The 12,049-nt window shown below is 39.0% G+C and overlaps 1 protein-coding gene across 1 annotated transcript in view; it reads left to right on the plus strand.

Moving 5' to 3' along the window:
* The window catches only part of LOC131367349 (ephrin type-A receptor 5), a 51,620-nt gene extending 39,775 nt beyond the window's left edge, over positions 1–11,845 (plus strand). Inside the window, exons 9-17 of the mRNA XM_058412717.1 lie at positions 1,123–1,190; positions 1,666–1,791; positions 2,359–2,544; positions 2,888–2,949; positions 3,823–4,032; positions 4,705–4,854; positions 7,739–7,932; positions 8,752–8,907; positions 9,410–11,845. Of these exons, the coding sequence (XP_058268700.1) occupies positions 1,123–1,190; positions 1,666–1,791; positions 2,359–2,544; positions 2,888–2,949; positions 3,823–4,032; positions 4,705–4,854; positions 7,739–7,932; positions 8,752–8,907; positions 9,410–9,515 (1,258 nt within the window). The 3' untranslated portion in view covers positions 9,516–11,845. The remainder of the gene's footprint in view (positions 1–1,122; positions 1,191–1,665; positions 1,792–2,358; positions 2,545–2,887; positions 2,950–3,822; positions 4,033–4,704; positions 4,855–7,738; positions 7,933–8,751; positions 8,908–9,409) is intronic.
* The last annotated feature ends 204 nt before the right edge of the window (positions 11,846–12,049 follow it).

Below are 12,049 nucleotides of genomic sequence, written 5' to 3' on the forward strand. Positions count from 1 at the left end.
GTTGTGCCACTAGTAGAAAAAAATTTGAAACATGGCGTCCAGAGTGAAAATCATCACTGCTCCAATCAGCTATGGTGGTTATTTTTCAATGGAGGCTAAAGGTTGAGTGTGCTACTCGGCTAGTCACCAGCCATACTAGTCTCTGTGTTCCTACCCGGGGTCAGATGTGGATAAATCATGGAGCATTACAGAATACTCAGTAAAACCCCCATCACAGAACAATCAACTAAGCTTTCCAGCTCAAGAATAGGAAACAAAAGCTGCTTTTGGCTCGAAATAGGAAAGAAGTGGTGGTAAAGCAGGTTTTCGGTGCTAGCGACAAATGAGTAGGTGTTTTTCGAGTCACACTTTGAAAAGAACTGAATGGAAGAGCGCCGGTGGTTCTGGATCTAGGTTATTTTAGTTCATTTCACAGGAACTGTAAAATTACACTTTTCTTTCATATGGAAGAATTAGCATTGGCTTACATGGCTAACCAGCTGAAACAGGATGCTTTGCTATTAGATACTAATGTTTTTGACAGGAATATCAAGTGATATAAAAAAGGGCTGGTGGTGGAATTAAAATTCGTTAAGAAGATGACCTGAATAGCTATTTGTTTAGAGCTGTTCAACGTAACCCGATCTGAACACATGTGGCACTTGTTTAATTTTAATATTCTGATATTTTGTGCAATAGAAACATAGTGAAGAATATGGCTGAGTACAGAAATTTTCACTATTCTTTTATTACAGAAATATGGGCCTCTCCTGTACATTTTTTCAGATTGTTACAAACTATTATTGTAACGATTTTTGTACATGGTGAGTCGACAGTAAAAAGTCACTAAGAGAGGCTGTCAATAGCAGTACAGCGGTCCAGTGTACTCAGTATGAGCCGTCACTGTGTCATAACACTGAAACAATGCTGTGTGCTGTACACATGCCCAACTGTTCTGACAGGATGTTTACTTGCTGAAGCCTCCTGAACACACACATTATACAGTGTCTTTCCGAGAGAAAAACCTGGCATGGTGTGTGTGTGTGTAAGATATAGAGAGAGTGATAAGATTTTACAAGCAGGGCATGTCTCTGTGTCTATTTGACCATTATTCTCAACTGCGAATGTTATTCCCTTTGCCAGACGCTGTGGCTACAGTAAAGCCAAGCAGGATCCCGATGAGGAAAAGATGCATTTCCACAATGGCCACAGTAAGTCACAACAGAAAAGCACATATGGAGGTTCCTGTTCCTGTAGTTTTACACCACTAAGTTGACAGTTCTGCTTGAACATAGATAGCTTTTTATTCTTTTGCTGGATTGTTGTTATAAAAGCAAATCTCCATTGCTAAAACATATTCTCCTACACGCACGGGTCAATTAACAGGTCAGTTGTGACCTGTTCAAGCGCATATGCACTAATAAATAATATGTAATGAACATTCACTGGACACTCTTACGTAATAGTCATCTTGAATTGGGAAAAACTTCCAAGAAGTAGTATGTTCAGTCTCTGCATCAAATCATTTGAGATCTTTTGTTATATTCGGCTTTAGCAGATCTCTTTTCCCTCATGCTGTCTTACCTAACCCCTGTGCAGAAAAAAAAAGCTATAAAGTGATGAGCATATGTTACATTTGTCTTTCTTTTATTTGTCTTTTTCCTCTCTGTTTCACTTTCCTCTTAGTCAAATTCCCTGGGGTGCGAACATATATTGATCCTCACACCTACGAAGATCCCAACCAAGCTGTCCACGAGTTTGCTAAGGAGATTGATGTCTCTTGCATTACAATAGAGCGCGTGATAGGAGCCGGTGAGTCAGAAAACACAGCAAGGCTCTAAAAAGCTTAAAATTAAACTGCAGATTGAGTGACTGGAAAATGGTAGACTGCTCTGAGATTTCGCATTATTTTTGTATAATACAAAACAGAATGTTGCTTGTGCTTTATTGTGCCATAAAGTCAAGGATATACATAAACTTGATATAGAGCTGATATAGAGCTCTGTGTGGAACTCAGAGGTGCAAAGCAGACATGTGAAAACGAAAATGGTTTGTGCTGATCCAAACTTGCTGTATATTTTGAGTAAGCTCTTTCGAAGAGAGTTACCAGCCTCAGAAATCACCAATTAACAGCACCTCAGATTAGAGCCGTTATGAAGGCTTTACAGAGCATCAGTAGCACACATATCTCAATATCAACTGTTCAAACGAGATTATTGTGTATTTCGGCCGCCTTCAGCATTGTTTTACAATGTAGAAAGAAATAAACATCAGGAAAGACCATGGAATTAGAAGGTGTGTCCAAACTTTTGCCTGGTAGTGTACATCAGACTCTCTCAGTCTTGGTGGCATGGATGTTGACTGAATCCTGTTTGGCAGGTGAGTTTGGAGAGGTGTGTAGTGGGCCACTGAGACTGCCGGGAAAAAGAGAGATTGTGGTGGCTATCAAAACACTGAAAGCAGGGTACACTGAGAAGCAGAGACGAGACTTCCTGGCTGAGGCCAGCATCATGGGCCAGTTTGATCACCCTAACATCATCCACCTGGAGGGTGTGGTCACTAAAAGTAAGAGTATTTGCATATAAATCGTATAATGCTATAAAATACTTAAAATAAAATAAAATATAGTTTTATCTACTCATGTACTATATGAAAAGTGTATTTCACGTATACTGATTTACTGCCCTTAGACATTTAAGCAGATTGTACTTTAACCTCCCTTAGAATAATTGGTTCTTTTATCAAGCACTTAAAATGATTGCACTACAAATGTCGTAGATAAAGCCTGGGTTGCAAAATTATACAGTATTCATTAAATGGTACTTTGTTTTATTAAATGCAGTTTTGTTTTTTTCGTGCAATATGCTAAATGTATTTTTTTAATCTTTATTGTCTCTGCTCCCTTAAGGCAAGCCAGTGATGATAATTACAGAGTACATGGAGAACGGATCTCTTGACACCTTTTTAAAGGTGTGTGTTTCTCTTTTCCTTTCACTGTTAATGCTTTTGATGAGTCTATATTTTAGGCTTCTATTTTCTTACGTTTTTTTGTCTGATTATACTGTTTTGAAATAGACATTTACTGGGGTCATGCATCGACCACTTTCTGGTTAACCCGATTTTGTCCCCCACACATTTTAGGCTATTACAATTCTTTTGTCTAACAGTTCATGGCAGAACTGATGCACCAAGTTATCATGGGAGCATCTGTAATAATGTCTCTGCTACGAGCAGATATCCAGAGATATATAAATGAAAATGCCATGAGCAAGTTTGTAGCAGGTGTTTATATGTAGGAACATATAAAGATATGACTGTGAATTCATCTAAATGTATGAATAAAAGTTATTTATTTATGACACATTGCAATATGATCACTTGCAATTTGTATCTTTAATTTGTTTATAGAAAACTATAAACATGATTGTGGCATGTGTGAATATAAAGGTTCTGTAGCAGCTGTAGCTATCATTAGAAGGCCAATTTAATGAGCCTGTGAGAGTGGTTACTGGTTCATTTCTATTGTGTTTACAGTGGGATCAGTATGATACAGTGTAGGTGATGTAAACCCAAATAAATTTTAATTTAATTTCTGATGCATCCAAGCATTTGTTGAAGTGTTTGCACGAATAAATCCAGTGCACCGGGAATGCTATCTCACCATGGCTAACATGTCTAGAATGATTATAATGGTTTTCATTCAAAAATAAGACAAATGAGTGAGACAACTGAAAGTGCATCAGCAACACTTTCGGTGCAAATTAACCTGGTGTCTCAGATCATGCAGGGTTTTTTTGTTTCTTCCTTCTTACATGTCAAATTTCTTCATGTCTCACCCTGCAGAAGAATGACGGGCAGTTCACAGTCATCCAGCTGGTTGGCATGCTGCGTGGCATTGCCTCGGGCATGCGCTACCTCTCCGACATGGGCTATGTGCACCGCGACCTGGCGGCCCGCAACATCTTGGTCAACAGCAACCTGGTGTGTAAGGTGTCCGACTTCGGCCTGTCTCGAGTGCTAGAAGACGACCCGGAGGCGGCCTACACCACCCGCGTACGTGCTGACTTGCACTATCTCGCTAACTGGCTGACCCCTCTGCCATTAACCAGCACTCCACATCCATTTATGTCAGCAGAACAGCCTTTAGCACACTCCTGCTCAATACTGCTTGCTTTTTCTCTTTCTGTCAGTAGAGCGTATTGAACTCGAGCTCACAATTTCACTGGCAGCATTACAACAAATAGTAGGAGGGCACAATACTATAAGGTGAATGTTTGTCTTTTCTGTGACTGTGCTGAGTGCAGCTCAGGTCTACAGCCGAGCTTTGAGCTCCAGTCAGAATTTGCCATTAATAAACACAGGGGCTGAATGATGCTGGCTTTGAAAGAGAGATAATTAGTAGCTCAGTGACAGCGGCTGTAATTCGGCTGATTATTATTTCCCTTTTCCACCTTGGCATGTCACAGTAGTGTGTGTGTGTGTGTGTGTGTGTGTGTGTGTTGCTCGTATGCATGCAGACTAAGGAGCAGCAAATTGAGATGTACTTCACTAATAGGTTCTGAGAGCTTCAGAATGGCAGACGTCCATGTGCCACATTCTTCCTATTACCATATTTACCCACTTGACACACTCATTTTCCCAGCTGTGAATAGAAAGTGAGAAGTGTTCATAAAGATGTTTTGACAAGGAATGTTCCTGATGAGCTTTGCTCTGTTTGCCATTCAGGGAGGGAAGATTCCAATTAGATGGACAGCACCAGAGGCTATCTCTTACAGGAAGTTCACCTCAGCCAGCGACGTGTGGAGCTATGGAATCGTCATGTGGGAGGTGATGTCATATGGTGAAAGACCCTACTGGGAGATGAGCAATCAAGACGTAAGTTTATTATCTAGGCGTAGATACCAAATTACATTTTAAAACATCAGTTCTATTCACCTGAAATATTTCCATCATGTTAACAGAAATAATTTGACAATTTGACATTCTACACTTCCACTGGAAGGACAGAACAGCACTCCTTGAGCCTTACTGTATAATAAAGATGTTCTGCCTGTTGTATAATCTTGCTGCAGTGTCTTACATATGCGTATATTCAGCCTGTAAATGACTTGAGGTCGAAGAGAGCTTATGGGGTATAACAGTTTTATTTTTTATCATTTAATCTTGACACACACTCGGAATTCTTGTTTTGTGTTCCTTGCCACAATAACAGAAACATGGAAATGGATATCCAAATAATCAGTAGTCATCCTAGAGAAGTTAATTGGTGTATGTTGGTTAAAAACATACCAGACTTACTTCTTTTTACAAGCGTTTTTAGCATATGATGAGTTCTGTGCCAAGTCTTTGGTGAGAACTGGCTACCAATTATTCATCCATGTCGTAATTGTTTTCCTGAGCCATTTTAACTGTGAATAGCATTTGAGATGTGGTCTGCCACAGCGAGGCTTAGAAATGGGGTCCTGTGTGGATAGCAGTCAAATGGTGTGCTTAGCTGACATTATTGAGCATGGTTAGTGGGGATGGGAGTTGTATCGACAACAATGAAGAGTGGTTAAAGGGGGTGTGATATTCAATAGTTGAACACCCAGTGGGCAAGTCAAAGGCTGCCAGTCTATGTGAACAGTAGATTTGGGGATGCAGGGGATGGCTGGAAATGTAGTCAGAATCAGGCTGGAGTTCTGACTGCAGTGAACTCAGTGAACTTTGCTTGAGGTGTAAGAGTTTTAAATCTGTTTGGAAGTAAAGATCCATTTTTAATGCTTCTGCGAAAACAGTATGAAGCTGCATAAAACGTGGTTGAGTCACGGACTAGTTGATGGGGGACAGTTTTTAATTAGTCTACTAATTAATTCTAGTTTTTATTGGACATATAATTGAAGTCTGCAGTGTGCTACACCAGCTCCGTTTCCTTTGTTCTCTGTTCCATGAATGTTCATGTCATGTTAGAAGTATAATGTCTGTGTGTGTGTATGTGTGTGAGCAGCATTAAAAAAGGAGGACACATTGCAGAAGTTTTCAGAGAAGGTCCCTAAAGGAGGTGCAATTTGAAGTCATGTTGTTGTCAAGCAGAACTGACCTTTTTTCTCCCCTTCTAGCCTGCCAGTGACAACTTCATTCGTGCCTCAGATCCTCTTCTCCTCTCCATCATTAATCTGTTTCACACGCTTGGGAAAGAGAAAGTTATTTGATGTTTTATTTAAGGCCTTCATGAGAGCTGCCTCAGATCTCTCTCGCTCTGCTGTACTCAACTCGCTCTCCCTTGCTCCCACCCTGTCTCCTCTTCTCTCCCTGTGTCTCTCTCTGTCTTTCTCACACTTGCTCTTGCACTCTGCATTCTCTTCTTCTGCTAGATGTTGCTGCTGGGGATTGGTTTCTGAGCCGCTGTTGTTTTGGATTTCTCTTTTTGCCAGTATATTGAGGGAATTTTGTTGCAGGCTAGGAGAGAGAGAGAGAGAGAGAGAGAGAGAGAGAGAGAGATGAGAGGTTGGCATCTTGCCCAGTGCAGTAGTCAGATCTTAGCAGCTTGAAGGCTTCTGAACCTTAAATAAACATGGAACATGTCAGCAGACCTCTCAGTCTAGCTGTGCGTAATCAATATAAGGGGTTTGTTTTGTGCGTTAGAGTGATATGCTTTTTAGAGAAAAACCTTGTTTTTCATCTAATCACTTAACCATTCAGTTGCCACTCTTGTGTTGAAACTAACTGTAATTACTTTTAGGCAAGTCCACACTGCAATATCTGAAATATTTTGTTAAAACTGCAGTGCTTTTTGTTGTTAATCAAATCAGATAGTCCTTTAGAGAGACATCGTGACAATCCTTTAATAATAATTCACTATATGCACTTTGTCAGTAGTAGGACTACATCATACGCCTACTCGGTTGTCAAATGTAATCACATCCCAGCTTTAGTCATGGAAGATGTCAGAGTACACCGTGACAGGTGGCCAGTTGGGGAAGAGAAAGAACATAATAAATTTGAACAATGGGAATGGGGTCATCTGATTTATTCTTATTGTGGATATTCTATCTACATCTGAGATGTCTGTCTGACTAGATGTGTTTGCTGTGATTAGAAACATTAAGCCAGAAACATACTGTATACCCTACAAAGTATGTGTATTTTCTTCGTGACTGATGGATGAAAAGAAACGCTATTGTTGAAAGTAACTTGTTTTCTTCTTTTACCGACGCTCCCTGTACAGCGGTAATGTCCTGAACTCATCAGATTATCTTGCGGGGAATACTTTCACCACATCCCAAAATAGCATACTGCCGTAGTAAATAGTATGTTATTATAGCTTTCGTGTCCTTACAGTTTAGGTCTTTCGCCTGATGAGGAGAACAGGCTCTTTTGTGGGAGAGATTGGACCAACGCTAGCATCTTGTTGGTAGTCTATGAATAAATTGTGTTTAGCGATCTGGTGGTCTGGTACTAAGAGTAAAACCAGACTTTTCTCACTTCATTTGCTTTGTAAGATTCTCTGTCAAAATATGTCAAGACTCAGATTTTCCGAGAGTGCTTGCACACTGAACAAAACCTCTCTGCTCTTTGAGTATGTGTGAAAAGTTCACCTAGAAAAAGCAGCCTTTTTAAGGTAAACCGGAGTGTTATTTGTCATCGTATCCAGCAAATTTGTAATTATTACCGTGTTTTGTTGCTCTAACATAAATCTGACGTAAGCAGGAATGATTATAAATATTATGAATGGATAGTATGGTGCATGATGTGCAATGTCTTTCTCTGTAAACATCAGGTGATAAAGGCCGTAGAGGAGAGCTACAGGTTGCCGGGCCCTATGGACTGCCCCACAGCTCTCTACCACCTCATGATGGACTGCTGGCAGAAGGACAGGAACAGCCGGCCCAAGTTCGATGAGATAGTGAGCCTTCTGGATAAGCTTATACGCAACCCAAGTAGCCTGAAAAGCCTTGTCAATCCCTCGAACAGGTACCAGAACAAACATCGTGCTTGAAGTACACTAGTTTCTGACATTTTGTGTGCTCTCTCTTTCAAAAAGATATGGTTCATTCTCTCAGTTTACTTCTCATTTCAGTTCCTCTGTCCGCGTGTCTTTTCTCCCTGTTTTGTTTGTTGTATAGGCCCAGCCCTCTTTAAAGTAAATGCTAATCATGGCATTTTGTCATCTGTATCTGTGAGCACAAAAACCGTGTCATGTCTGCGAAATGCTGATAATGCAGCGTTAACAGCTTTTGTTACATGGCTGACACAGAAAATCAAGATTTAATGACACTTGAAACAAATAAGCACGGGTACTTCATGATTTAATGCAGAGTTAAGTGGAAGTGACAGCGTACAAATGACTTCCAATTATGGTGATTACATGGTATCAAATATATTTTCTGCATTACGAATCGCTCTGTACTTTTTTTTTTTTTTTGTTAACATGCTGGAATCTATTTCCTGTAATTGTCTTACGAAATGATGTTACATTTAATACGATTGATTTTAAGTGAAGGAATTAATTCCTAAATATGATTTTTTTTTTTAATGCAGCTCTTTTGCAGTTATGGTAATAGATGGACTTATTTTTGCAAAAAAAAAAAACTATTTTCTGAAAGAATAATTAAATCAAACCCCTCTACAACAATTTAGATTATTTTCATCATTCAGGCTCTCCATGCATGCAGGAGAAAAGTCCACTTAAGCTTTTCTATAGCTTTTCTTGTTCTGTACAGTCTTCATATAGCATGCTAATGTTAGATTTATGCATCCATTTGTTCAACAGTCCATTTGTCTTTCCCACAGGGTGTCCAATTTATTAGTGGAGCATGGCAGTGCAGAGCTTTGTGCGTTCAGCTCTGTTGGGGAATGGTTAGATGCCATAAAAATGGGTCGATACACCGAGCTTTTCATGGAAAGTGGATACACTTCACTGGACGTAGTCACTCAGATGACCTTAGAGTGAGTCCCTCCTGTTGTCATTTCCTGCCTGTGGGGTTGTAGGTATTAGCTGATGTGTAGTAACAGATAACAAAAAAAAAAGGATGGAAATCATTTAATTATGGCAGAATTTAATCTGCAGTCGGGTATTTTGTAAAACATGACAAGTGACTTTTTTTCCACTATCATTATTTACCTAGTTCCACCAAGAAGGTAAGGGAAACATGTTCTTAGCTGGAACTGACTTGTTTTGAGGACGTTTTACAACATTAACTGTAACAGTCAACAGAAAAAAAGTCTATTACATGCCATTCTTATGTAAGTGCTAAAAACAATTTGCATTGGCTGTGGTACAAGATGAATATAACACTTCTGTTGCAGGGAAATAATTATCTTCAGATAAGCCATGCATTGTTTCAGGCCAAATCACACCTATAACAGCACATCCTGGTCCTTAGTTAATAACAGCTGATGTTTTCTAACACTGTGGGGGTGTTTAATTATATTCCTGACTGTTTTACAGAGATGTCAGGAGGGTTGGAGTCACTCTGGCTGGACACCAGAAAAAGATCCTCAACAGCATCCAGGAGATGCGAGTCCAGATGACGAATGCCACTATTCCTGTCTGAGGGAGCTCTTAGAGCTGCCCAAACTACAGTTATAGCCTAGCACTTTTACACCAGGGACACTTATTTATTGAATACGGAACTCTTAAAGGGAAATGACTCGATATTCCTGCGGAACAAATTGAGGATTGGCTCAATGGCTGGACAGAGAGTTGTATGTGTGTGTGTGTGTGTGTGTGTATGTTTATGCACAGCCCGTCAGCCTCCTGACAGCTTTGACAGGACCGAGCCAGACATGTTGGCAATGAAACATTTGGAAAAGTGTGGCACATTTCCAGGTAGGACCACTGAACGTCTGGTGGGAGTCTCTGGGCTGAATGTATAGCACTTTTTCAAAACCTCATGCAACAATACTATTACCTCCAGAAATCCACAAAATCTCCAGTCTACCTACCTACATCGACAGATGTTATTCCACATGTTCTCTTGGAGGGATGGTCATGCAGTAAGACTTAAAACCATATCAATTGGTGAAGGAAGGAAGCGGCTGTGTATTACAAAGCAATATTAGATTTCAAGCTCGATACGGATTTAATTTCTTTTGGGATGCGGAAGAGGAAATGGGTGTACAGTTTTCATTTGCACAATATGTGTCTTAATCCAGGTGGAAATCCATAAAATAGTATCAGGCTTCAAAAACGAAACATTTGGCTCCAGTTCCAGTAAAGTTGTGTGTGTAAATAGTGTACAGTTAGCTAAAGCAATTCATCCATGTGGGGTCCATATACTTTTAGCTGGAAAACATTAGTAATAAGACGTCGACTTAGAAATGAGAAATGTTTATAGTGCTTTTCAGTAACAGCCAGGTCATTTTACACTTGAGGTGTGAATTCCAAAAGTGACTTTGTGCTGTTGATTTCTATTTATTTAATTCTACCCAGACTTTCTTAGCCTATCGTTTTTGTCTGCAGTTCATTACAAATACAAATATACAGAATTAAAAAAAAACAAAAACAAAAAAAAAACAGTAGCTCTCAGTATATTTATGAACAAGAGTTATTGAAATCAGTATTTCTCCCTGAATGTCAGTACAGCTAAACAGCCCTGCTCATGATTTTTCCACTTTATGGTCATTAACAGATCTTCCTAGAGGAAACTGTAGTCAAACCAAAGCATCACATAAGCATCATAGATTAATGAGGTTATGTTTACCGTGTGGTTGTGCTATGGGCACACTGGTCAGTTGAGGAAAGAGGATCATGCAGGTTCAAACAGCTTAATGAGAAGTTTAGCTCGTGTTATAAACAGTGCCGAGACTCTGCACGCACACCACCGTTATTCGTTCACCTAGTTCTCTAAGTGCTTCCATTTATTTAGCACCATTTTCTAGGCTAAAGGCTGAACGTGTGGGGTTGACTCCCATCAGATAAGACAAAAAGAGTCCGTCGGTTTATGGATATATGACGTGTTTTTTTTCTCCAAAACTAATATGACAGACAAACCATTTCAGTGCTTTATGGAGTGTCGCACAATTGAAAGACATCACAGAATCACTTGTAAGGTGATTCTTCGTATGCTGTTACAAGTAACGTGTTATTTAATATTATACATTGAGCTTAACTGTTGACGTTTTTTGAAAAGATTGCTAATAGGGATGTGAAGGAGAACAAACTGAATATCAGCACACGCTATAGACTATTTATAGAAATACAGTAATGTCGACAAACTATTATGTGAAGTTTGGTATTCTTTTTTTCTTTTTTTTTCCATTTCCTGTTGTCAGCACCGTAGACAACCGCTCTGATTTGTATTGAACATCCGCTCTTTAACCAGTAAACAGTCTTTTTATTTATGTATTTTATTATTATTTTTTTTTTAACTTAGATTACAACTAGTTTTATTACAAAAAGGGCCAAGGACAAATCGACCAATCCTCTATTTTTAAAGTGACCTTTAGTTTCTGTATATTTGGACTATCTAAAGTTTTAAGTAGTTCTAATGAAAAGCACAGTTAAATGGAAACTCATTACAGATTTAGTTTCACAACCTGATAGGCAAGATGTCAAGATAAATGAGAACTACGTCATACCATATTAAACAAATATACCTTTTTGTGAGCCTTTTTTATTATTTGCAGGAAACCCCGACAGATCCCCAACATCTGATCGCTGATCATGAGATATAAGGTTTTACAGAGGGGCCTCTTGGGATGTTCCTTATTAACACTGGCATGTAGGAGAGAAACAGACATTTAGATGGGAGAGATATGATAAAACATGCATGATACTGAGGTGAGGTTTTGCTCAAACACATTTTCTCAGCATAAATATGTTTTAAGCCACAAATATTTTAGGAATACGAAGAAATAAAAAAAACAAACAAAAAAAAAAAAACATTACAAGCACAAAACAAAAAAAATGTTGTGTTGCTGTTGTGATTATTTGTCTACTCCCTTTTATTGTGCGTTTTGTTTGTGTAAATGTCTTTTGTAGTGTAATATATTAAATTTTCTATTTTTTTCTAATAAATTCAAAAGAAAATCTGATTGGCCTATGTCTTTCTTTTTATATTGTCAAATGCATTAGTTTTGACATTTT

The sequence above is a fragment of the Hemibagrus wyckioides genome, linkage group LG16 (genome assembly GCF_019097595.1).
Source record: "Hemibagrus wyckioides isolate EC202008001 linkage group LG16, SWU_Hwy_1.0, whole genome shotgun sequence".
Lineage (NCBI taxonomy): Eukaryota > Metazoa > Chordata > Actinopteri > Siluriformes > Bagridae > Hemibagrus > Hemibagrus wyckioides.